Source organism: Cololabis saira, chromosome 18 (genome assembly GCF_033807715.1).
Source record: "Cololabis saira isolate AMF1-May2022 chromosome 18, fColSai1.1, whole genome shotgun sequence".
In the NCBI taxonomy this organism is placed as follows: Eukaryota; Metazoa; Chordata; class Actinopteri; order Beloniformes; family Belonidae; genus Cololabis; species Cololabis saira.
Genome location: NC_084604.1, coordinates 29062349 through 29087143, shown reverse-complemented (window position 1 = coordinate 29087143; position 24795 = coordinate 29062349). Strand labels below are relative to the sequence as shown.

The 24795-nt window shown below is 41.0% G+C and overlaps 2 protein-coding genes across 3 annotated transcripts in view; both read left to right on the top strand.

The window, feature by feature from the left end:
- Positions 1 to 5539, top strand: part of nkain2 (sodium/potassium transporting ATPase interacting 2) — a 124157-nt gene extending 118618 nt beyond the window's left edge. The window contains exon 7 of the mRNA XM_061707334.1: positions 1844 to 5539. Coding sequence (XP_061563318.1) covers positions 1844 to 1853 — 10 coding nt within the window. The 3' untranslated portion in view covers positions 1854 to 5539. The remainder of the gene's footprint in view (positions 1 to 1843) is intronic.
- Positions 5540 to 9068: 3529 nt separating this feature from the next.
- rnf217 (ring finger protein 217) overlaps positions 9069 to 24795 on the top strand; it is a 40030-nt gene continuing 24303 nt past the window's right edge. For both annotated transcript variants that reach the window (XR_009784496.1, XM_061746826.1), the window contains exon 1: positions 9069 to 9986. Coding sequence is in view for 1 of the 2 variants with exons in the window: in XM_061746826.1 (XP_061602810.1) it covers positions 9141 to 9986 (846 nt within the window). In the remaining variant the exon portion in view is untranslated. The remainder of the gene's footprint in view (positions 9987 to 24795) is intronic.

Sequence of the window (24795 nt, the reverse complement as noted above, 5' to 3'; positions counted from 1 at the left end):
AGTACCGATTACCAATCAAACTCTGACTGAAGACAATAATAATAGGAAAAATAAAGTAATAAACTAAAATACAGGACACGCAAAACAGCAGCAACAAAAAAGATTAAAAAATAAAAATAAATTAAAAAAACAAAATAAGATAAATAAATAAAAATTAAAATAAACTGACATAAGGGGAACCCTAAAAAAAATTAGACATGGTTAGCAATATCATACTTCCCTGTAATTAAGTTAAATCAGATTAAATTAATCTTCCAAGGATGCCAAAGAATTAACAAAAGAAAGAATAGGATAGAATATTAATAACTTTGATGGAAAATGTTCCGTCACTCTGAGGTCATTTTGAGTCCATTCAGTTCAGTATTGTCACTCTGTAGTTTGGGTTTAGCTGTCTTACAGAGCTGCAAACATGTTTTGCCTGCAATGAAACTTGAGATGAACGTTTGGGCCCTTTTGCATGCAAAAGATAATTAAATAATTTATTATTTTATCCCTTGAAATTATGAGTTGTTCCTCCTTGATCTTAGTAATATGTCTTTCCAAATATGAAATGGCCCTAATGTGCTGTCACTGTGCCTCTTTGAGCCAAGACATTAGAAAAAATAAATGAATACATAAAAAGTACTTGATTTTCAGTGCTACTGCAAACTTTTCATCCAAAAAGCATCCAAGAATCCCTGATAGCAGAAACATACGGACCTAATCTGGGCTCCTTTTGGCACTTGTGGCTCAGTTAACTGGCAACTGCTGTCGCATCCTGAAGTTTATGAGCCGGGCCTAACATGGGTTCTGGCATGTGTTCCGTGAGCCAGACATGGCCCAAATTTCAAGAGCCAGCTTTTGACATGGAGTACAGCAACCGGGCGTAACCCACAGGCCCCAAGGAAAGGAAAGGGAAATATCGTGCCATGTCTGTTGGATATGTGGCTGAATTGAAGCAGCCGCTCTGATCTCGAGTCAAAGACAAATGCAGGCCAGAGAAAACTGCTGATATGGGCCAAGTCTGGGCCAAACATGCTGTGCTATCTGGGATGTGTTCCCTGTACGGATACGATTGAACCAGAATTGTGTATTTGTTATTTATTTATCATGTATCATGTTTTGCCCCTTCAGTGTCTTGAGAGGTTTGCAGGAGACGGTTATGGGATGTTTTTAAATCCTACGTTACAAATGCCGCTAGGCTTTTATGTGAGCGGTACTTTAGTAGCAAACAGCACGCTGCATTGAATTAAACAATATGGGCTTCACCGAGTCAAAGATACTTAGATCTCACTTTAAAACACAAGCACTTATACTCCGTCAGCACTCAGTAACAGTTTGGGCAATCAACATGTTTTTTTTCATCTATTCCTCATTTGACTTCTTACGTACATTTAAAGTACAGAGAAGTACCACACAGCCCGTGTACCCATTCAAATGTGAGGTGTCTGTCAAGTGTTATCATCACTCATAAAACACACAGACGAGAGCTTTTGACGTTCTCATCCAGCAACATTTGGTTTTGAAGCCTATTTTAGAGTGAAAAGTCACAGATGATACTGAACAAAATAAATTCACTGTGCCGCATTTCATCCTGAACCTTTTTAACCTTCAGTGTTTTCAGTAATACCGTACATTTCTCTAAAAGCTTTAAAGTTTTTCGGACATGATCATTTCTTGTTTTTTTTTTTTTTTTAATTTTGGCACCTTAATGTGCCATCACATGCTGGCTCAAGTGGGAAATGATGCAATTTAAGAGGTAGAATTGTAGATATAAAGCTGATAAGTCTGAGAAAGAAAGAAAAAAAGAGTGATTCTATCTTTTAATCATCGTCCGTGTCTCTGCTTTCTCTTTTTTTAACAGGTCAAAATAAACCCAATAACTACTTCCAGAGAACTGCCTTACCAAGAATCATGGCTTAAACCCCTGCTTTTACCACTCCAACAGATCCATACCAACCACAGACAAAGACAAGTAGACAGAGAACAGATGACGCTCTGATATTCCAAATAAAAATCTGCCAAAATGCCTGATCAGATGGCGTCCCACTGCTCCGTCTGTCTGCTGATGCAGTTCCCGGTGAAACACTGACACCACGTGGCGGATTGCGGTAACTGCAGGACATCCGTCCCCCCCTACCGACACGCGTTTTGGGAGACCCGTTTAGGAGCCAATGGCTTGCTCCCTCTGTTGCACAAGTGGATGTCTTCTCTGTGGAGGAAACCGATAGGATGCAAAGAGGGAATGACTCATTGGTGACCTGTTTCCTCGCTCTTCCGATGAAATTTTAGATTCCTGCTGTCAAAAAATAAGACATGTTCATTTTATGTCCACCTTCTTGGCACCTGCAGCCTCTCTGCGTACACAACAGAGCCTTTTAAACCATCTCTGGAACTGTTTGCTCTTTGTGCCTGATGGAAGGAATCAAGGAATGTCTTTTTCTTGCATTTGGGATCTCACTGGAACAGCAAAGAAGGAATGCTCTGGAGTTCCCTGAATGTTAGCTAACAAGCGTGATGTGTCGACTTCCATCCTCTCACCTCATACGTGCATGTGGACAAGAAGCAAATATGAGTGAATACATGGCATACATGTCCAAAAACATAGGCTCATGTCACACCCACTGCTACCGCTCATCTTTTCTACGACTAATGTGAATCTTAATGTTTACAAAAGAAAATCTGTCTGTCTGACAGAAATATGGGACACTTGGATGGGAAGACTGAGGGGACCCACACTTCTTAGCTGCAGCATCCCAGAGAATTTTTTTTTTTTTGTTATTCTTTTTCCTGCCGGATGTATTTCTTGCTGTCTAAATATTTTGTCTTCCACTCAAGGCGTGCACATATAGACAGATAAGAGACGGAGCATGGGAGAGAAAATAAATCAGAAGAGCAACGTCTTGCAGCTGTTCCCCATCCTCTTCGCTGGCATCTTTCAGCAGACAGTTGTTTGCATTTTGTCTTAGTTTATTATTTAAGAAAAATCGCTGGAGGGCAGATAAAGCACCCGATGAGCCAGCTTTTTCTTTAAAAAAAATACAGATTCAGTTCAAAATCAGCCTCAGTGTGCTGCAGGCGACGCTCACACCGAGCGAAGACACACCCTTAACAGATAATGACAATCAAGTCAGTGGCCTAAGTTTTAACAGGAATTGTAAAAAAAAAACAAAAAACAACAAAAAAAAGGTGGTCATCAAGGGGAATAAAAGCTTCTAAATGAAATTATTTGATTTATTATTTTTTGTTGTAATTCCTATCCTCTGCAACCTACTGGGGCCTGATGGAGACCGTTAAAAAGCAGCAGAGGCTGAATTTTCTGACCGCAAGCTCATCCCCCCCGTTGCTGACGGGGGGGGTCCCGCAGCTCTTTGCTTTCACCGCACTCCTCCAATTTTAATGTTGAAAGTGTTTAAAGTGCCAACCGACTCACTTTGTGGACATTCTCAGAGACAGACCTGGACCGACACGTTTACAAAAAGACTACTTTGCAGGGATGTGTGTTTGGGAAAAGCAGCAAGTCAAGGAAATCCAAAGGGCAGCAGTTCTTTTTCTTTTTTGTTTGTTTTTTCTTTTTGTCGGTTTGTCAAAAGTCACCTGGCAGTGGGACTAAATGTGACTTGTTGCATTTGTGTCGCAGTCAACCGGACCAAACATCTGAGGCCTTCTCCTTCCACTAAGGGACACTTTAGGGGGCTTCTTTTGACGTGAGGGTCGACGGACGTTCTCCAGACTCCCACCTCCCGTCTGCCAGTTATCTCCAGCGGTTTATCTGTTTTGTAACAAAACTCTGTAGGTTACGTTCAGAGTCGCTCGGGCCGACAGTCTCTCTGGAGGACAAGAGACAACATTTTGTGTGTTTGCATGAGGTGTTTCCAAACTGTTGCATATTTAATCTCATGCTGCGTGTGAACTAACTAGCTTTGTAAAGATGGGAACTGTTTATTGAATGCTCCTTAACTCTCCCTAAAGGATCCTAAATGTGAACTTTGTGTTGTTTTTTTTGTTTTTTTTTTTAATATATATATAGATATATAAATAAGAGTCTGAAGTGTCTGCAGAGTAAAGGAGGAAAACGGCTACTACAATGTAAAACTATGAAATGTAACTTTGAACTTCTAGATGTTTTTTTAATTCACATGTGGCCGTGTTTACTGTTTTTCTAGTTGACTAATAATGTACGATGTTGTGTATAAGTGGGACTACTATGTTTATTTCTTCTAACTGTACTGTGTATTTTACATTAGAGAATAATGAAAGGAAGGAGATTTAGATGCACTAGAGCCTGTAATTCTTTCTTTAAACATCTCAGTTAGGGCTTGAAATTTACTTTCACCTCATTGCAACTACAATAATCACTGGAATTTGATCGCTAAAGTCAGACAAACCATTGTTTTTATAATATATTGTATGACTGTTTTTCAAAATGATTGCTTCTTTTCTTTACAAAATTTAAATTAGGAAGTCTAAAAGTGGCCACATGTGCTTTACTTTGAAGCTGAACTGAAAACGGTGCTCAGTTTTTGCGTGAACAACGTCTGAAATGAAAGTGAATTAATTTGTTTGGTGTATCAAAGTCGATCGATCGATTAATTGACACTGTGCAACCGTTATTGATCACCTAGACGGTGCCGGTTTTGGCTTTATCAAGCATCAAACCATCAAGAAATCAGAAAGGATTATAGAAATATAATGTGACATGTGTGTGTGTGTGTGTGTGTGTGTGTGTGTGTGTGTGTGTGTGTGTGTGTGTGTGTGTGTGTGTGTGTGTGTGTGTGTGTGTGTATTTTTTCAGCAGCACATTGTTTTCTGTGTCCTGGCAAACTGTACAGCGCTTAACCCAGAGCCCGGCAAAACTACAACCCGCACATGGACCTCGACACCAATTTAAACTCACCGATGATGACTCAGCCGCAATAACAACAGTAGTAATTTACTGCAAAGTCCCGAGAATCCACGCTGAGTGATCCCGGTGAGACTTTGGAACAGTAAATAGAGCCTTTGTGTGCAGATCTAAGCATGCAGGCTTAAAGGTTTGCAGAATAGGCAACCCAATTATTTTAACAGTGTCAATAAATATTTCGTTAAGCCAGTGTAAAGTTCTGAGGGAAGACCATTTATTTAACTCAAATCTTCCAAAAGGCATTTTAAGTGTCTGCTTTAATTTAACCAAGCATAAACTAAAGAGAAAGGGGTCCACAGCAGAGAACAGCGTGTTTGTGAGCATTAAAGTGTTTGCAATAATCATAATGCATTCAACAGCTGTTCTTACTGTGCACAGCGTTTTCAGTAATTCTGTGGTTCTGGGTTGCCTGGGTAGAGTTTGCCACTGACTATAACCATATATGTTAGCTCCTTCTCTTTTTATGATGGCTTTCCCACAGGTGAGTGACTGTACATAAACTAGACAGCTGGGATTAAAGTAGAGCGTGGAGAATGAAGGTCTGCTGTGTGATCTGTTGTCTCGGACATCCTTTTCCTTTAGATTATTAACAATTGAAAGATATGGGTTAAGTTAGATTTTTTTTCAATATTATAAAGTAAATAAAACAACAAAATCTTTCAAATGGAGACGTTATTGCTGCTGCTTTGCAAAAGGAGCAGGTCCGCTGCTGTTCTTGCATCTTCACTTTGCACTAAAAGGTCAATTCAACCCTGAGAATGTCCGTATTAAAGGAAAAAAAGAAACATAAAGCTTATTAAGACTGAAATCATGCTTTTGAGTGAGAAAACTCTTTCTACAGGGATTAGTTTGAATTTCAGAAAGAGTGAATCTTCATGGGTTGAAGGAGCTTGAATATTCCTTCATGTCTGGTACATAATCTTCACTGTTTGACCCGTTTGGTGTGTTGGGTTCCTGCGCTTACATAATTAGCTCCTACTTGCTCTTGTAAATGTTTTTTTAACATTGTTGGCAGTTCCCGCTAAAACCAATTGGGTGCAGCCAAGACAAGAAAACTAATTACTGTGCAACCTGAACCGTATGACATTAATGACGAATTGCAGCAGAGCTAACAACCCATAGCACAGGTGCCCCGGTTCTGTTTATTTGAAAGTTGTGCCAACAGGACTGCACTCCAAATGCGTCCATCCAAACTGCTTTCGTTTGTGCAAGTGTTAGTTTTCCCGATGAAAAGATAAAGGCTGCTTAAGTTAAGAGCGGATCTTATGAAGATGAAAACAGTGAGCATGATGCAATTGGAAGTCACTTGTCTGCAACAGCTATACAACCGCCTGCCGCTGCCAAATTCCCTCTACCTCTAATAATTATAGTAGTGATGATAGTAATGAAAGCAGCATTAGACAACTGCATAATAACTGTGATTTCAGCTTGAGTGTTTGAAATGTCATTGTATACAGTATGTAAGGGAGGGCTCGTTCCTGACCTTGGAAATAGTTGGTTTAAGAAAAAAACTAAACAAGAAGATTACAGATTTTTCATTTTTCCTCTGTTGTCATGGAGATGGAATGACTGAGATGGCAACTTAGGATGTGGAATGTCGTCTTTAAGTACCAAAAACATTCAAGTTCTTTTTTGTTTTGTTTTGATGCCATGTCATACTGTACATCACCTTAAATCTAATTTCTTTGAACAAAATGAGTGAGGGCCCGTGCTGCTGCTCATGTTTCGTACAATACGGAGGTAAAATAAAAAGACTGCTGCTGCACTATGCAACGTTTGCACATCATTGATGTCAACAAATGATTCAAAGCATGCACTAATGACTCACATGTTATGTCTTTGAGTGTGAGATATTAACCTCCACAAGAGATCCACTTGAACAGTCTACCGCCATCATAGCCAGATGAAACCTACCTACAGAATAATGAAGGACATGAGAAGGATATGCTGTCTCTGTAAAATGCGAACAAATTTGATATATTTTAATATTACTCGAGCTCAGATATGGTTTGATTTAGTAATTTTGTTATAACATGTGACAAAAATACTCAAAACTAAACTGAACATACAGGAGCTAAATGGCTTGTTTCATAGAGAGGATGGACCAGGAGGCTGCATAAAAGGCTTGTGTGAGATGCAATGATGCTTGAAAGCTTAAGTGCCCTTTACATTTTTTTTCCCTTCATAAACCTGACCTGAAGGACCATTCCAGGGTTAAAACAACTGGGGTTTATGGCCTCTGCTTCTAATGCACCTATTTTCTCATAAATATTTAAGTACTAAACCAAATATGGAAGTGAAGTTCATGAACTACACTTGCCCTTATTTCCAGTAGTTTACACGACCTTACTTGATTTTCACAACAAGAGTTTGTGCAAGTTTTCCTGCACAAACTGTAATTTTTATACACTTTTTTTGTACAAATACAAAGTTAAAATGACTTCAGTTTGTCTGTAGAGACCCACATTTTTGAGTCTTCAAAGAGGCAATAGCAATTTCTTTTGACATAGCTAGATTGTCCCAAAGGCTAATATTAATTGCCATTTTTCTACAAACATATATTCTATTCTCACTCAAACCTGCTTCAATTCATGCCATTTTACTCCCTAACAAAAAAGTTCTATTCCTTACCATCTATGATTGTTTCAACTTCTGAAATTTCCTTAAACTTTGTTTTTTTCTAGCTCTAAAAGGCAGGTGCAGATGAGACTATTAAATGAATTAAACAAATATAAGACTTTAGTACTTCTTCATCAGCTTAATACCCTTTTTTTATATACATATATCTGCAAGGTGTGCAACTAAAACTCCTGCACATAGGCTTAGAGAAATTATCTTTTTTTTCCTCAATTTATTTTGCCTTTGGAAAGGGTGCAAGCATAAATATCATTGAGAAGTCAAGATGACCCCATCCTATTATTATGAGAACCAGCCAAGGTCTTTTAGATAAGATGTCCCAGTGTATCAAGTCAGAAATGTAAACTGTATCACAAGGAATTGCTACGAATGCGCATCATTCTCACATGACTTGTGTGCTTGCTATCCTCGACATAGCTTTTGCGTTGTGAGGCTCAACTTTTGATCAATTTCTGTTTTTCCAACAAAACAAGTTGTGCACTGACACAATGTTGTGAAAACAAATTCTTAAAATCAACCTGCAGTGAACTACAAAGTGTAAAATGTTTGTTTAGGCAAGGCAAGTTTATTTTTTATAGCACAATTCAACACAAGGTAATTCAAAGTGCTTTACATCAACATTCAAAGGGGCAAGACACACTCGAGTACTGCTTGTTTTTTTTGTTTTTTTTTAACAAGCTTTATTGAGTAGTTCCTATATTACAAAAAACATAAACAGACAGACATACAAAACAGTCATCAATACATGAAAGTACAACAACACAGGAGCCAGGGGGATTTTTAAACAAACACATTAAAAAGAGAGCATAAATTAACAGTTTTTACAGCTTTTTTGTTATTTGAGTCAGAGATGGAACTCAAGTATCTTGGTTTCATTCTCAAAAATTAAAAAAAAAGGGGTTTTGAATGACTGAATTTGGATTTATGAATACGAAACTTTGCAAGAATAATTATTAAATTGATTACAAAAGATTCTCTAGATATAGTACTGCTTGTACCAACCGACAAGGATGTATGATTGATGTTTGGCTAATGCTGCGTTCCATTTACCTCGGAAGTCGGAACTCGGAATTGGGAATGACGTCACAGCCGAGTTATCAGCGTTCCAGTTACAAAGTAGGTAAACAAGTTTGTAGTTCGCATATACCACATGAAAAATGTAAATTACACTATAGCAGCATATATATGCCAAACAATACTTGTATACCACTGATTTAGTGTGACCAAAACTAGAATGAAGTGCTACGAATTTTTACAGAGCTCTCGTCTACTGTTTACAACCGGGGCAGCCATCTTGGAATGTGAACTCGGGGGTGGTGAAGACTCTCCCACTTTCCCAGTGGGAAATCCCACTTCGAGGGGCGTTCCAGTTGAAAAATCCGACTGGGAAGTGAGAAATCCCCACTTCCGAGGACAAATTGAACGCGGCATAAGCCCCGCCCCCAGGACTTCCACTGGCCTATCACAGTGAGGAGGGGGAGGGGCTTGCGGCGACAACCCGGAAGCACCGGGGCCGTCTGCTTTGTTTTGTTTTGGTAGTGAGTTGGACTCGGAGAGAGGAGAGACGGACGACAAGACACAGAAAGAGAGAGAGTCCTCCCGGGGCACAGATGCTCACTAAATGGGGAGAGCCAACTCGGTAATGGAAGATGACGGACTTCCAATAGCTGAGGCCTGCAGCATGCCGAGTTTTATCAGCAGTTTGGAGGAGGGGAGGGCGAAACTGTCCCGCAGCGCGGAAACTTCAGCCCGACGGGTCATCAGCCGCTCAGACTCACGGTTCTCCCTCGACGGAGGCCGGAGGAGCGAGGGGGAGACGAGGGATGCGGAGGGAAATAACAATAACAACTGCAATGGGGCCGGGGCGAGGAGGAGGGCGAGCGCTGTGGAGATTCTGAGGAGGAACTTCGGGGATTCAAAGGCTTCCTCGCTGCATGAAGGAAGCATCATAAACGCCATTAAGCACGTACATGAAGCCGAGGAGAGCGGGGACTGTGGGAAGTCCGAGGGAGAAACGGGTGGTAAAAACGAGCAGAACTCAAGTGAGGTAAAGACTTTAACAGTGGCCGATCAGTGCCGTCAAACACGTGACAGTGACGGCAGCAGACCCACTCTGAGCGAGTCTTTTATTGGCAAACAGCACGTCTACTGCACTGTTTACTGCATCGCCGCCGACAGCCATCATCATCATCATCATCGAGCAGACGCAGGAATCACGGATGACGCGCCGGACACCGACGTGGGGCGGCAGGTGTCGGAGCCCAGCCCCGAGCCGGCCCTGTACACGCTGGACGACCTCGTGGACCCGTTCGGGGACATCTCGCACCGGCTGTACAGGGAGCAGGCCGCCGCGGAGGGCTCGGTGCAGGGCTGCCGGGTGTGCCTGGAGGAGAGTACCATTGCAGCCCTGCCCTGCTGCGGGAAGGCCGTGTGTGACGAGTGCGTGAAGCTCTACGTCAGCTCACAGGTTGGTGGGGGGTCCAGGTACAGGTTGGTGGGGGGTCCAGGCAGTGGCGTCAATTCAGTGGAAGCTAAGGTATGGCAAGGTTACAAGTCACAGAACTTAACTAGAGTATCAATCAACACAGCAAATACGAGTCACAGAAGTCTGCTATGTAGCTTATCCGTGTGGTTAAGAAAATGTGAACTTTTTCAAATGCAGTCTCGATCACTGCAAAAACTCAAAATCTTACCAGGAATATTTGTCTTATTTCTAGTTAAAATGTCTCATTTTTAGTCAAAAAATCTCATTACACTTAAAACAAGAGTAATTACCAGAAAAATCACTTGTTATTTGACCATTACCTGTTTCAAGTAAATTTTCACTTGAAATAAGTAGAAAAATCTGCCAGTGGGACAAGATTTATCTTCTCATTACAAGCAAAACAATCTTGTTCCATTGGCAGATTTTTCTACTTATTTTAAGTGAAAATCTACTTGAAACAGGTGAGAATGGTTGTTTTTGAGTCTTGTCTTAAATGTAATGAGATTTAAAATCTAATAAAGAAATAAGACAAATATTCTTGTTAAGATTTTGAGTTTTTGCAGTGTAAAATAACTAGTGAAATCGATCATGTTGTTCTTATTTGCATTTGTAGTTATTCCATAAATGTATTTAAAAAAAACAAACATTTACATTTAACCCTTGAAGCAAAGGTGTGGCGGCTGCCATACCTTGCCATACCCAATTGACGCCCCTGGGTCCAGGTACACAGCTCCAGGTTGGTGGGGGGTCCAGGTACACAGCAGGTACAGGTTGGTGGGGGGTAGGGTTGCCACCTTTCAGAAATATAAATAAGGGACGCCCTGATTTCAGCAGCGCAGGAGCCAAAAAAAAGCCCCCAAAACTTCTAAACGGAATAAAAATGTGTTTTATTTTAAATGAAAAAACAAAATGCTTTGATTTCAAGTTTAAAGTGCTTTAATATCATTGAACTTGCATGACTGTACAGACAGACATTTATTTCAATAATTCAACTAGCATATGGTGTAAAAGTTAATTTATTTCAACAATTCAACTACAATTTGGTGTAAAAGTTAATTTATTTCAATAATTCAACTAGAATATGGTGTAAAAGTTAATTTATTTCAATAATTCAACTAGAATATGGTGTAAAGTTAACTTATTTCAATAATTCAACTAGAATATGGTGTAAAAGTTAATGAAAATACGGTACAAAATGGCGTCACGTATAAGTTCAATACGGGACGCAACATTTTTTTCTCAAATAAAGGACAATTCCATATTTTACGAGTGGGGGGTCCAGGTACACACAGCTGCAGGTTGGTGGGGGGGTCCAGGTACACACAGCTGCAGGTTGGTGGGGGGTCCAGGTACACACAGCTGCAGGTTGGTGGGGGGTCCAGGTACACACAGCTGCAGGTTGGTGGGGGGTCCAGGTACACACAGCTGCAGGTTGGTGGGGGGGTCCAGGTACACACAGCTGCAGGTTGGTGGGGGGGTCCAGGTACACACAGCTGCAGGTTGGTGGGGGGTCCAGGTACACACAGCTGCAGGTTGGTGGGGGGTCCAGGTACACACAGCTGCAGGTTGGTGGGGGGTCCAGGTACACACAGCTGCAGGTTGGTGGGGGGGTCCAGGTACACACAGCTGCAGGTTGGTGGGGGGGTCCAGGTACACACAGCTGCAGGTTGGTGGGGGGTCCAGGTACACACAGCTGCAGGTTGGTGGGGGGGTCCAGGTACACACAGCTGCAGGTTGGTGGGGGGTCCAGGTACAGGTTGGTGGGGGGGGTCCAGGTACACACAGCTGCAGGTTGGTGGGGGGTCCAGGTACACAGCTGCAGGTTGGTGGGGGGGTCCAGGTACACAGCTGCAGGTTGGTGGGGGGGTCCAGGTACACAGCAGGTACAACTCCAGGTTGGTGGGGGACACAGGCTGCTAGGGCTGGGTATAGATTCAAATGTCAAGAATCGATTCGATTCCAATTCTTAATATTCAGAATCGATTATCATGATTCGATTCAATCCGATTCGATATTGATTTGGCTTAGTGTTATTTAAAATGTTTTTTTAGCTGTTGCCTGAATTATATGACTGTAAAATAACTAGTGAAATAATAATTTCACAATAATTATTGTGAAATAACTAAGAAATAAATAACTCGAACAGGCCTTTCAATATCCATTTAAAGTGCAAAAAAGAAAGAAATTGCAACAGTTCATGCAGTAAACAAATCATTTTAGCTTATCTAATTTATTCTGTCACCACGCACACATATTGCCATGAAGCACCTGGCATTTTTCAGAAGTGTCATGACAAACTGTGTGTCCGACTACTGGGATTAAAGTTCACCTGGCAAAAATGATGAAAAAAAATCGATCTTTAGACATAAGAATCGATTTTTAGGAATTAATATGAGAATCGATTTAGAATCGGAAAATCGATTTTTTTCAACAAAGGCCTAAACACAGCAGCTTCAGCTCCAGGTTGGTGGGGAGACACAGCAGGTACACACAGCTGCAGCTCCAGCACCACCAACACTCATTCTTGGGCTGATCCGGATCAACCCCTAGTGACCACACTTGAAGTGCCCCCCTCCTCCCACATTTGACGGTAAAGTAAAAAGGGAAATGTACTATGGTTATAAAGACCATATGAATACTTTATTACATACTCAAAAGGTTCCATATAAAATACATAAAGATTACAGGTAACACTTTAAAATACATGCAAACATCTCTTCCAATGTTTCCATAGTCCAGATGTGTACCTTGTATCACTCCGTTTGATCTTAGTGAGTGCAGTTAATAGACAATTTTCTGACTCATGGAGTCGACACATAAATTTAAACATAAGATTCCTCAGCAGAGCATGGAAGGTTGGGACATAACAAATAAGAAATAAAGTGCTTGCACTTGTCCATCTTGGAAGCTTTGGAGGATCCTGAACGCATCATTATATGCTACCTGCAACTTTTTTAGCTTGGCGGTGGTATAATTACACCAGAGGTGAGCTGTGTAAAGAGGTGTACAATAGGCTCTGAATAGATTTACTTTAACATCAGCTGTGCACATATGGAATCTACGGGCAAGCGTATTGGCCTGAGCATAGAGCTGACAGCACTGACGCTGGATCATCATCATCACATAGATCCTCATTTATGATGTGACCCAAATACCGTACTCTCTTAACAACATCTGAGGGGCGGTCAGACAGTAAGAATGGGGGAAACTTTTGTTTCTGATCCTCCTTAGCTTTAACAATCAGAATAACACTCTTCTTAGGGTTAAACACAATGTCATACTGGACTCCATAGCTAGAGCACACTTTAAACAGTTGCTGTAGCCCAGCACTGTATTTTTGTCATAGATTTACATGAACGTATTGCTGAAGTACCTGCTCAACACTCACATTACTAAGAGTAACAGCACAGATAGACATGAATCTACAAACGCCATATACACTGACGCTCCAATCAGAATGTAACTCACATGTCAATGTAACACCACATGTTAACTATCATCATTTCCATCATATATGGTCTGTCTAAGGACTACAGGCAAAACTATTACAGCATATGACTAAACAATCAAACAGGTTTACTGAATGAGCTGGTGTGAAGGTAGGGAACAGCATAATAATAAAATAGCAATGTGTAGGCTGTTAGATTTAAATGGGACCTATTATGAAAAACAGTTTTTTTCTTGCTTTAACATATATAAAGTGGTCTTTCCTCAGCCTGCCAACTCAGAGAAGGAGGAAAGCAACCAAATTCTGCAGTGTCTGTACAGCCGCCCGGATGAGCCATCCAGTGTGATGTGGCTTCTACAAGCCGTTCAGATTCTGCGCCCGTCGTTACGTAACGACGGAGCGATTTACATCGGTTGGCCTCCGATGTGTGAAACCACGCCCATAACTAACTCTGCCGGCCGGAGCTTTTTTTTTTCATAGCGGTGTATTGCGTTATTCAGGCAGCCAATCAGCACAGAGCCTCATTATCATAGCCTCCCACTCAGAATCCCGCATAGAGAATGTGGTTAGAGAATGGGAAGATAAGGCATGGCTCAGAGGCTGAATTTCTAATTTATTTAGCAAAAACAATCAAAAGCTTGTTTTTAAGACATTCAAGGCCAGTTTAAAATAGGTATTGGATGCCATAATAGGTCCCCTTTAAGGTTTTTAAGTTGTTAAGGCACTCACTCAAACATAATTCTTTTTATTTTATTATTATTATTTTCAAATAGTTTTATTATATCATTTTAGTTAGTTAATATTTATTTCGGTCAATCACAAGCATAAAAATTAACAAACAAGATAACAAACATCCACAGGTTTTTCCCTGGTCAACATTGTGATTATTTTGACCGAAAAGGTCTGGGCTTGAAGCATAAAGCGTATCTTGCCCACCTTTTAACAGAATAAAATATACAAAAAGAACAAATGAAGTATCATGAGGCTACACAAAATAACAATAACGGTAATAATAATAGCTTAAATAACTGTAATAATAGTAATATTAATCATTGGTTTCTGCTGTACCTGTTTGCTCCTCTTCCAGCGAATATATAGAGAAAAATAACAAAATACGACATATATGGTCCAGTTAGTCATTTGATTTGGTCCCCCTCATTGGCTGGGGCCCCTGGGTGCCCGCCCGGTTCAGTATATGGATAATCCGGCCTAGCTCTTGGGGTCAAGAGTCCTTGAGCAGCCACAGGACACACATACACAAACTTCTTTGTCACACTGTTCATGTTCTATATTTGGCCTCTCAGAAGCATTTTGGGTTGGGCTTGTAGTTCTGGGAAATTTTCCAGGACCTGACCCCACATCTTCCAAATAAAAATATCCACATTAAGGGTCTCTATACCAACGCTCCCATGTTAATTAACAAAGCAAAGCTTCAAACCACTGTGCAATAATAATAATAATACCATATTTTCTGGACTATAAGCCGCACCTGTATATAAGCCGCATTCGCTCTATTTAAAAAATAAAGATATCCAAGCCGCAGATATTTATGTTGTTAGATTAGATATTTACTACATGTACAGAAAGATTTTGAACTGTAAATGATGTACATGTTTGTACCTAAATAGATCCTTTCCTAACAGTGTCTTTTAACACGGCAGCAACTTTGCTGATTAAAACTGGACAGAATCAAGATAAAATAACCGCTATTTATTTATCTATTTATCTGTTTGAAATCTGCTTCTACCTACTTCTATCTGCTAAAGAAGAAGTAGCGTATTCCTCTTTGTATTTATTTTGTCTTAGTTTTTATTCTAATTTCGGTTAGCACTCCCCCTAGCTGTGGAAAAATCCACAGAATAGCCGCACTTTTGTATAAGCCGCACGGTTGAAAATCTATGAAAAAAGTAGCGGCTTATAGTCCAGGAAATACGGTAATAATAATAATAACCATGAATACCTCATACTGCTGCACCTTTCACTTTAAATTGTATATATGTTAATGAGAGCCATTTGTCTATTACTATTTGTAACTATTTAAATCTGGGTTCAGTGAGCGAAAAAAAAACGAAAACAATTTTCCTGTTTGGCATGTTCATACTTGGCCAATAAAGATTATTCTATTCTATAATAATAAGTGAAATGTTACCGGCCAACACCTGCAGGTGTCCCAATCTTGTTATAACCCCCTCTTTTTTTTCTTATTTTTCTTCTTTTATTTTGAATTTGGGCCACAACACTAAAGCAAGGATCTGGCAAGAATAGTTTATACCAGGGGTCACCAGTCCTGGTCCTCGAGGGCCGTTGTCCTGCATGTTTTAGAGTTTTCTCTGCTTTAACACACCTGATTCTAATTAATCATCGTCATCAGCTTGTCACTGAGGTCTGCACAATTCTCTTAACAACACAGTCACTTTTATCACTGTGCAATGAAGCAGCGAAACATGTAAAAAACATGGTGACCCCCGGTTTATACAGTATCAGCCATTGTGAGCTGACACCCCCCCCCCCCCTCAAGAAAAAAAACAGTGGGTGGGATCTAGCGATCTAGTTACTTTGTAAATGGATATCGCGTGTAAACAGGTGAATACAGTTCTAATTAATTACCCTTCCTCTTACAATGAAGAAAAGAATAGCGCAGCAAGAATTGGAGAAAACGGTGCAAAAGGCTTTGAAGGCCACCTCAGTCTATTGTTCTACTGACATACTCACAGGCCGTCAAATTATCAAGTGTTTTTTTTTTTTTTTTCTTTTTTTGTGTTTCACTCATAGTGACATGTCTTATTTGCTCAGGAGTCAATATAATATAAGTTGTAAAAACAATATCCCATGCACACTCACACACACTTATTTTTTGTCTTTATTATTTATATATTGCATTATTAGTTTGCCATCACTTTTGTGTAGTTTTACTTTCTGTTTTTTTGTATGTTAATCTTGACATGAAATTTTAATATCTTCGGTGGAGGCTTCAAATAAGCCCATTGGGTTTTTTGCCTCTTCCTGCACCTATAGTGTTTATCATTGATATGTCCTGTATATTTTTTAAAAACTGTGCAAAACAATAAACTAAACTAAACTAAGTGCAGTTACAATCTGATAAAAGCCCAGATGTGGGTTCATCATCTTTTTGGTTTGTCTTCTGCTTTGCTTCCCGAAATGCCTGTTGCTGACACTGTTGTGTTGCTTTGATAACAAGGCGTGATTAATCACACAGCCCCAGAGATGAACTGACTCTGATAAGCACTCTGAAAATGAAAAGGGGTCATGTAAACGATCCTGTGTAGGTGGATTTTTTTTTTTTTTTTTGTTCCTCTCCCATTAATGCATTGCAGGCAGATTTTAGCACACAGATTTGGTGGTAATGTTCAGGAGGCACACTTAGTATTATGTCACAGTTTATGGGGTCTTAAATGGGTCACAGGAAACTGGATTGTACTGATTTAGTATAAAACATTTTGAAGCAGGGATTAAACTTTCTTCTTCTATATCAGACTCAATACAATCAAAGCAGTGTCATTGGGGTTAATTCAATGGAATCTATAACTCCTTTCTGTATTTTATGTCATGTTACGTTACAATGCTGTATATTGAAAAGCCCAGGCTTGAGATAGCTTTCAGGATTAAGTTTTGAAATTTTTTTCCACTTCTGTGCCACGCTGACGTCATTCTAGAAACACCATTGATCAGATTTAGTCTTTTTCCTTTAACTTCCATCCACAGTTAAGTGCATTTCAAGCATGTATGCCACACGTATCTGTGAAGGGAGAGCAAAGAATAGTCAAAGTGAGCAATTTAAAAGTAATGTCATAAATGTTACTGTCTCATTTTACATTCTTCATCAGATCTGAGGACAAGGATGTATGAATGGATAAGTGAGGTTTACATGCTCAATCAAGAACGAGAACTTATGTTTCTCAGTACATTATGGAAGATCAGCAAGAGGTTGAAGCAACTCTTACGTGTAAATGCTTAATTTGAGCCAGGCAATCAGAAGAAAGCGGCCCTCGTGAGAGGAGAATTAACAGAATATCTGTTTAATTGAACAGTCGTTCATACGCACTAGTGGAGTCCCAGAATAAAAATAGATTATACTTCGTACTAAAGTGTTTGTATTTGTGAGGTAGTCCACTAGGGGTGGGTATTGGGAAGGACCTCACGATACGATATGCATCACGATACTTGAGCCACGATACGATACACATTGCGATATCCCGATTATGCGATATCCGATTATTATATTCTACATAGTTCACCGAAAAATTTAAAAATGCATTACACATCTTAAAATCCAAGTTGTATATATGTACATCAGATGATAGTGATGGATCTTAAAATCCGAGTTGCACGTTCATCAGATTATAGTGACAATTCATGGGACAAACTGAGTCAAAACAATGTTTTATTATAACTATACAAGCTAAAGTTACAACATATTTGAAATGTTTTTCATATTATTTACATCATATGAAATTAACATTAAATTTAGTATGAGGTTGCTTTAATTATGTGGCAAATGATAATAAACACAAGAAAGATGGGTACTAAAACCAAGGACAGGCACAGTGATCAGTCAGTATAAATATAAATCCATAAATAAATAAACCTCCGTCCATTATTTTTCATTTTTTAAGGACAGGCAATTGTGTTATATAAAAAATAAATTATAAAATGAAATGAAACGTGAAATAAAACCTGAGCTCAGTGCAGGGCCCTCCCAGGGTTGGTAGAGAGTGGCAATGCCCTGGACTGTCACTTAGGTAGGAGCACTGGGTGATATAATGGGAAAAAGATCGGGGATAAAAATAAAATTTAAAATTTTTTTTTAAAAATTTAAAAAAAAATCGATATTGAAATTTTGAATATCGATATTGAATCGGCTGGAAAAGTATTGCGATATATTGCCATATCGATATTTTTGCCCACCCCTAAGCATTTCGTGGATCAGTTATGCCAGATCGCAATGATCAGCTTTGACCCATGCATTCATCATAGATGTTTCGGAGTTGTGTTTATAGCTTTGTAGTTGTACCTGCGGCTATGAAAACAGCCGAACAGATACAGACACAGTTTAGGCAGACCACGCACTGTGACGCAAGCTTGTGAGAGATAACCAGCCCAACCAGTCCGGCAGTGGCCATCACGGCTTATTATGCCTGCATTGGATACATTTTCATCATGATGTTACTGACTCTTAGGCTCACACTTTTTTTCCTCATGTCATTTCACACACACAGACACAGACACACACACACACACTGATTAATTGCCTTATTATGCATCAGGGGAGCAGGTCTCTGTGGGATTTAATGAGTAATAGGAGGCAGCATGGAAAAAATGATAAGAGAAGTAGAAATACCCTGGAAGACAAAAATGAAAGGTGAATGGTTAAAAGGAAACAAGGGAGTCTTGTTCTTTACTAGTGTGTGTATATATACATGTAGGGTTCTCTAAAAATCCCTAAAAATGTCTACATATTCATTCTTTGTTTTACTGGGTTTTTATAATCTCAGGGATGTTAAGAATATGTAGATTATCTTTTTTTTATATTGCTGTTAGAAGACAAAACAGAATAGGACTTCATTTCCCAGAATCCTTAGGTTTTTATTTTTTTTGCAATAGTCATTAAAATAAATATTGTTCATTTATTGATGCTGTAATTCATGTATTACGCTGTTTAAAAATATTCTATGGTTCTTAAGAAAATATAAAAGGTGAACTTTTCCTGGTTAAAAAGAGACTAGAACATTTTCCGGCTGGAAGTATCAGAGAGATCCCGGGACAGAAAGGAGCTGGCTGCGTTTTTCGGGGTGAACAGAGGGAATTAAATGTTTGGAGACTCGACTGAAGGTTGGCCCAGATATTGCACTGCCCAGAGGGACTTTGAGCAACCAGAACACTCTTCTCACGTGTCTCAGGCGAGTGTGTTTACTTTGCAAGGGTGCGAAAGTACTTTTCTCCGGGGGGCGCACAACGTGGTCTCCGCCATTAGCTCCGCCATTAGCTCCGCCATTAGCTCCTCGGCAGAGAAACCGGACAGCTGCACCACACGGACAGGGATGGAGGACGTTTCCACGGGACATTCGTGAGCGTTTGGGGGACGGCCTGGACGAACGGGACGAGCAGACGAGTCGGCGGCAGGAGACGTGTCGGCGGCAGGAGACGAGGACGTGTTGCAGGACGCAGGTAGCTGGAGTTACGAGAGGCGGCGGGGAGCTGTCGGGATATCGCTTTGCAGCCAGGCTGGCTACACCGCCATGATGCTTCCACACAGAGGGGTTGCGTGAGTACTTGACGTTGGAACGAGACCGAGTGCAGAACACAGGCACGGGACTGTGTTAGAACAGGCTGTGACTGGCCTGGGTTCAAAGTTAACTTTTCCGTTCCTTACTGGATAAAACTTCATGTGCACCAACTCTTCAAATGGGCCCCAACGGTTAAATTATCCAAGCGCTTGGGTTTAGACTTTTTATTTTGGTACAAGAATGGGTATTGGTACTGCATTTTGAGAGTACCAGAGGTTTGGTTTATATTTCTTTACACTTTGGTTATTGCAATACTAATACTGAACAGTTAAAGAGTGTGAATACAGTTAAAATATTATAAACCCATCAAGGTATTTCTTTAATGTGAATGGTTATTAAAAAGATAACAGAAATTTGATTTGGTTTAGACTAAGCTAAATAAAGACAATTTCATAGGTTTATTGTTTCCTTAACAAGATTGAGGTTGAGCTACAGATTAAAAACTTTTCATTTCATTGAGCTGAGGTAATCTAAAGGGTTAAAACACTCTTGATTGTTTTTGATTATTTTTGATTATTGGTCTGTTGGTTTAAAAAGGGTAAAGTGAAAATAAATGTTTGTCTTACCTTTTGCATATTGTGGTTTAACATTCTTTTGAAAGTCATTTATATTTCTGAGGGCTTACATAAATTATGCTGGTGTTCACATAGCATAGTAAGCATTCAGTGGAGGCACCGCTCTAGTCATTTCCTTTTTCCCAATCTAATATCAAGTCCCTTGTTTAAATGAGACCCCAGCGAATTCACCATCTTTAGCTGAGAACCTAGGACCTGTTTTGTTTTATTTTATTTAGTGTAACCACGGTGTAGATTCTGAACACCAAGGGAAAAAGGGGTTACATTTTGGAGGCACCGCTGGGATTGGGTTTTTTTTTTTTACTACACAAGGGACATTGTCTAACAGGAGTTTTATTGAAACAGTGAATATTTTTTTTGTGCCACTATTGTTTAGTGCTTGCATCGTTTAAAACATGGAGCTTAAAAAGGCTGCGGAATGGAGCAGAGAGTTGAATATCAGACCTTCCTGTGCCATTGTGTTGAGTAATGTACCCATAGATGTTGTGGATGATACCATTGAAAAAGTGTTGGACACAGTGAAAATTTTTGGCAAAACTAGGATTTGTGCACGCCGTGGAGACACCACTGGTCTCAAGTTGTTCATATTAGTGGAGACCAGAACTGACATTGATCCTGCTAGTGTACCCCCTGAAATAGGCATTTTAGGAGAAGCTGGTCCTTGGACCGTACACTTAGTTCATAGTCTTGCTGCAGAGGATCCTGATGCAGATTTTCAGTCAAAGTTGCGGGCCCTGCTACAACAAGAAGGTAAAACCTTAGAGGACATTAAGTCCATTGTGTCTGAAGAGCCCCCACCAAAATCAGACCTGAATGCAGATTTAGTGAATGCTATTGGTATGCTGGTAGACAAGTGTTGTCAGGGACCCGCTGATGGTCCTGGTTACAGAAAACTGAGGTTGTTTTCTGGTTTGAAACCTGTTCCCTCAGGTGAGGAAGAATATGATGCCTGGATGGAGCAGGCCACTCAAATGATTAGTGAGTGGCAGTGTGGTGATGCATCTAAGAAGCAGCGCATTGTTGAAAGTTTGAAGGGACCTGCTGCTGATATTGTTAGGTTTCTGAAAGTCAGTAATCCCTCTGCTACCGCCACAGACTATTTAGTTGCACTCGAGACAGCCTATGGTACTACAGAGAGTGGGCCAGATCTCATGGCTAAGTTCAGGCACACTTACCAAGAGGATGGAGAAAAACTATCCGCCTTCCTGTATCGGCTGGATAAGCTACTCCATCGAGCCTTACTGAAGGATGGCATTGATTCTGCAGGCATGAACCGAGCACGAATGGAGCAGCTGGTTAAAGGTGCGTTGACCACTGACATGGTTGCTTTACGTGTTAGGATGAGCCATACTCTACAGAACCCTCCTTCTTTTTCTCAACTGATGAAAGAAGTGAGAGAAGAGGAGAACTGGATCAGTGGTCGGGAGAGTGTGAAAACGACCGCTAAAGTTAAAACCTCCACTGTTCCCGATACATCTTCAGTCTCTGGGCTGGATAGTTTGAAACAAGAAGTTAAAGAGCTGTCTTCACAGGTGTCTAGACTACTGAGTGTAGCTACTGTAACTTCTAGCCCTGATGTGTCACTGACCAAGACCAGGTATAATATGCATGTATCAGAGGTTGCTGCTCAGAGCGCCCCGCCTACGGTTAAGACTGTTAAGTCTACCAATTCAGACATCTTTTGTTATAAGTGTGGCGAAGATGGGCATACAAGGAGAGAATGCCAAGGCTCTGAGGATTTGCGGAAAGTTAATCAGAAACTGCTGAAGAGGCACAAGAACCAGGGAAACTCCGCCGGAGCTCGGTGAAGGAACGGCATGGAGCTCCAAGGGAATCTCGTTCCACAAACTGTTCATCCGCTGCAACGTCCAACTTACCACAAGGCTTGGTTGGTCCCACCTCCGTTGTACCTGTGTTGATAGAGGGAGTGTACGCAAAAGCATTGGTAGATAGTGGATCACAAGTCACTATTCTGTACAGAAGCTTTTACAACACTTATTTGAAACATTTAGCAGTTCAGCCTGTTGAGAATCTTGAGATATGGGGGTTAAGTTCTCACAAATACCCTTATGATGGTTACCTACCAATCAGGCTTGAGTTCACTGAAAGTGTCGCTGGCGTGCCTCAGACTGTTGACACATTGGCTTTGGTGTGTCCAGATCCGGTAAAAGATGAAGGTATTGCACTTCTTGTAGGCACAAACACCAGTCTAGTGAGACAGTTGTTTGACTCCTGTAAACAGGAAGCAGGTGACAGATTTTTGAATACATTAAGCATTCATCCAGTATTCAGAGATGCTTATCAGTCCCTTGCACATACAGATGTTTCCCCAGATGAGGCAGAAAAGCATGGGACTGTGTGGTTTATGCAGCATAGGCCATTGACTCTCAAACCAGGAAGACAGTTACATGTTACAGGCATAGCTAAGTTTCCTGGTGAATTCAATGACAAGTTAGCACTTGTAGAGCAGCCTAAAGACTTATCAGATGGTAAGCTCCAGGTGAGACCAGAAGTACACCCAGCATCAGTTGTGTACAACAAACGTATCACAGTGACTCTCAAAAACACTTCAGCTGAGGGGGTCGTCCTGAAGCGTGGAACTCCTCTGGCTCATGTTTTTCCTGTGGCGATGGTTCCACAAGTGGCCACCAGGGTGGAAAAGGAATCATTCAATGCACTCACCGTTTCTTCGTTCGACTTTGGAGATTCTCCGATGCCCGAGGATGCTAAAAAGCGTCTCTGCCATAAAATGTTGGAGAGGAATGATGTCTTTTCATGTCATGAGTGGGACGTGGGATGTTCAAAGAGTACAAAACATGAGATCAGGTTAACAGACACAAGACCCTTCCGAGAAAGATCTCGGCGCTTGTCACCTGCTGATCTAGAGGATGTTCGCAAACATTTGCAGGAACTTAAAGGGCACGGTATCATCTCGGAGTCTCGAAGTCCGTACGCGTCCCCGATTGTGGTGGTTCGCAAGAAAACTGGGAAAGTAAGAATGTGTGTCGATTATAGAACGCTGAACCGGCGAACTATCCCCGACCAGTATACTGTTCCCAGAGTGGAAGATGCGCTCCACTCATTATCAGGAAGCAAATGGTTTAGTGTTTTAGACTTGAGGAGCGGATACTACCAGATCCCAATGTGTGAAACCGATAAGGAAAAGACAGCCTTCATATGTCCCCTTGGTTTTTATCAGTTCGAACGAATGCCTCAAGGAATCTCGGGAGCACCTGCGACATTCCAGAGAGTGATGGAACGAACCATTGGTGATATGAACTTTCTGGAAGTTTTAGTGTACCTAGACGATCTGATTGTTTTTGGTAAAACCATTGAGGAACATGAAGAGAGATTGTTGAAAGTCCTTGACAGACTTGGAGAAGAGGGTCTAAAGCTGTCATTGGATAAGTGTCAGTTCGGCAGAACATCAGTCACCTACGTTGGGCACATTGTGTCAAAAGATGGGATTGCCACTGATCCGTCAAAAATAGACGCTGTCATTTCATGGCCCAGACCAAAGACCGTGAGTGAGCTCAGATCCTTTTTAGGGTTCTGTGGCTACTATCGCCGTTTTGTGAGAGATTTTTCAAAGCTCTGTCGACCTCTAAATGAGTTACTTCAAGGGTGTCCACCCAGTGCCCGTGCAAAGAAAGTGAAAGCTGGACAGCCAGTCGATCACAAGTCGTTCTTCAAACCCTCAGAACCTTTCGGGTCCCGGTGGAGTGAGCGATGTGAAAGTGCCTTCCAAGAGCTAAAAACCCGGTTGACGCAGGCACCTGTTTTAGCGTTTGCCGATCCCCAGAGATCATACGTGTTGCATGTTGACGCTAGCACAGACGGCCTGGGTGGCGTGTTGTATCAGCCACATGAAGAAGGGTTGCGGCCTGTTGCATTCATTAGCCGAAGTTTGTCACCTTCTGAGAAAAACTATCCCGCACATAAACTAGAGTTTTTAGCTCTAAAGTGGGCCGTGGTAGACAGACTACATGACTACTTGTATGGTGTGGATTTTGAAGTGAGAACTGACAACAATCCCTTGACCTATATTTTGACGTCAGCAAAACTTGATGCCACAGGGCACCGATGGCTATCGGCACTGTCCACTTACAGCTTCAGTCTCAAATATAGGCCAGGGCGGAACAACATCGATGCAGACTCGCTATCCAGGCGTCCCCATTCAAGTTTGTCTGATGCTGGTGAATGGCATGAGATACCTGTTCCCGGAGTGCGAGCACTTTGTCAGTCTGTTTCCACAAGAGAAGGAGCAGGTCATCTCAATGTCATTCAGCAGATGGGTATTCATGTCTCCGCTTTGCCTAAAGCGTTCTGTCAAACTGCAGTTGTAGTGACGGGTCAAATGCCCAAGTTCAGCCCAAGTGAACTGCTAGCCGCTCAGAAAAATGACCCTTGTATGCGAGAGGTGTTGTTTGCTATACAGCATCGCAAAACTGCAGATAGCATTC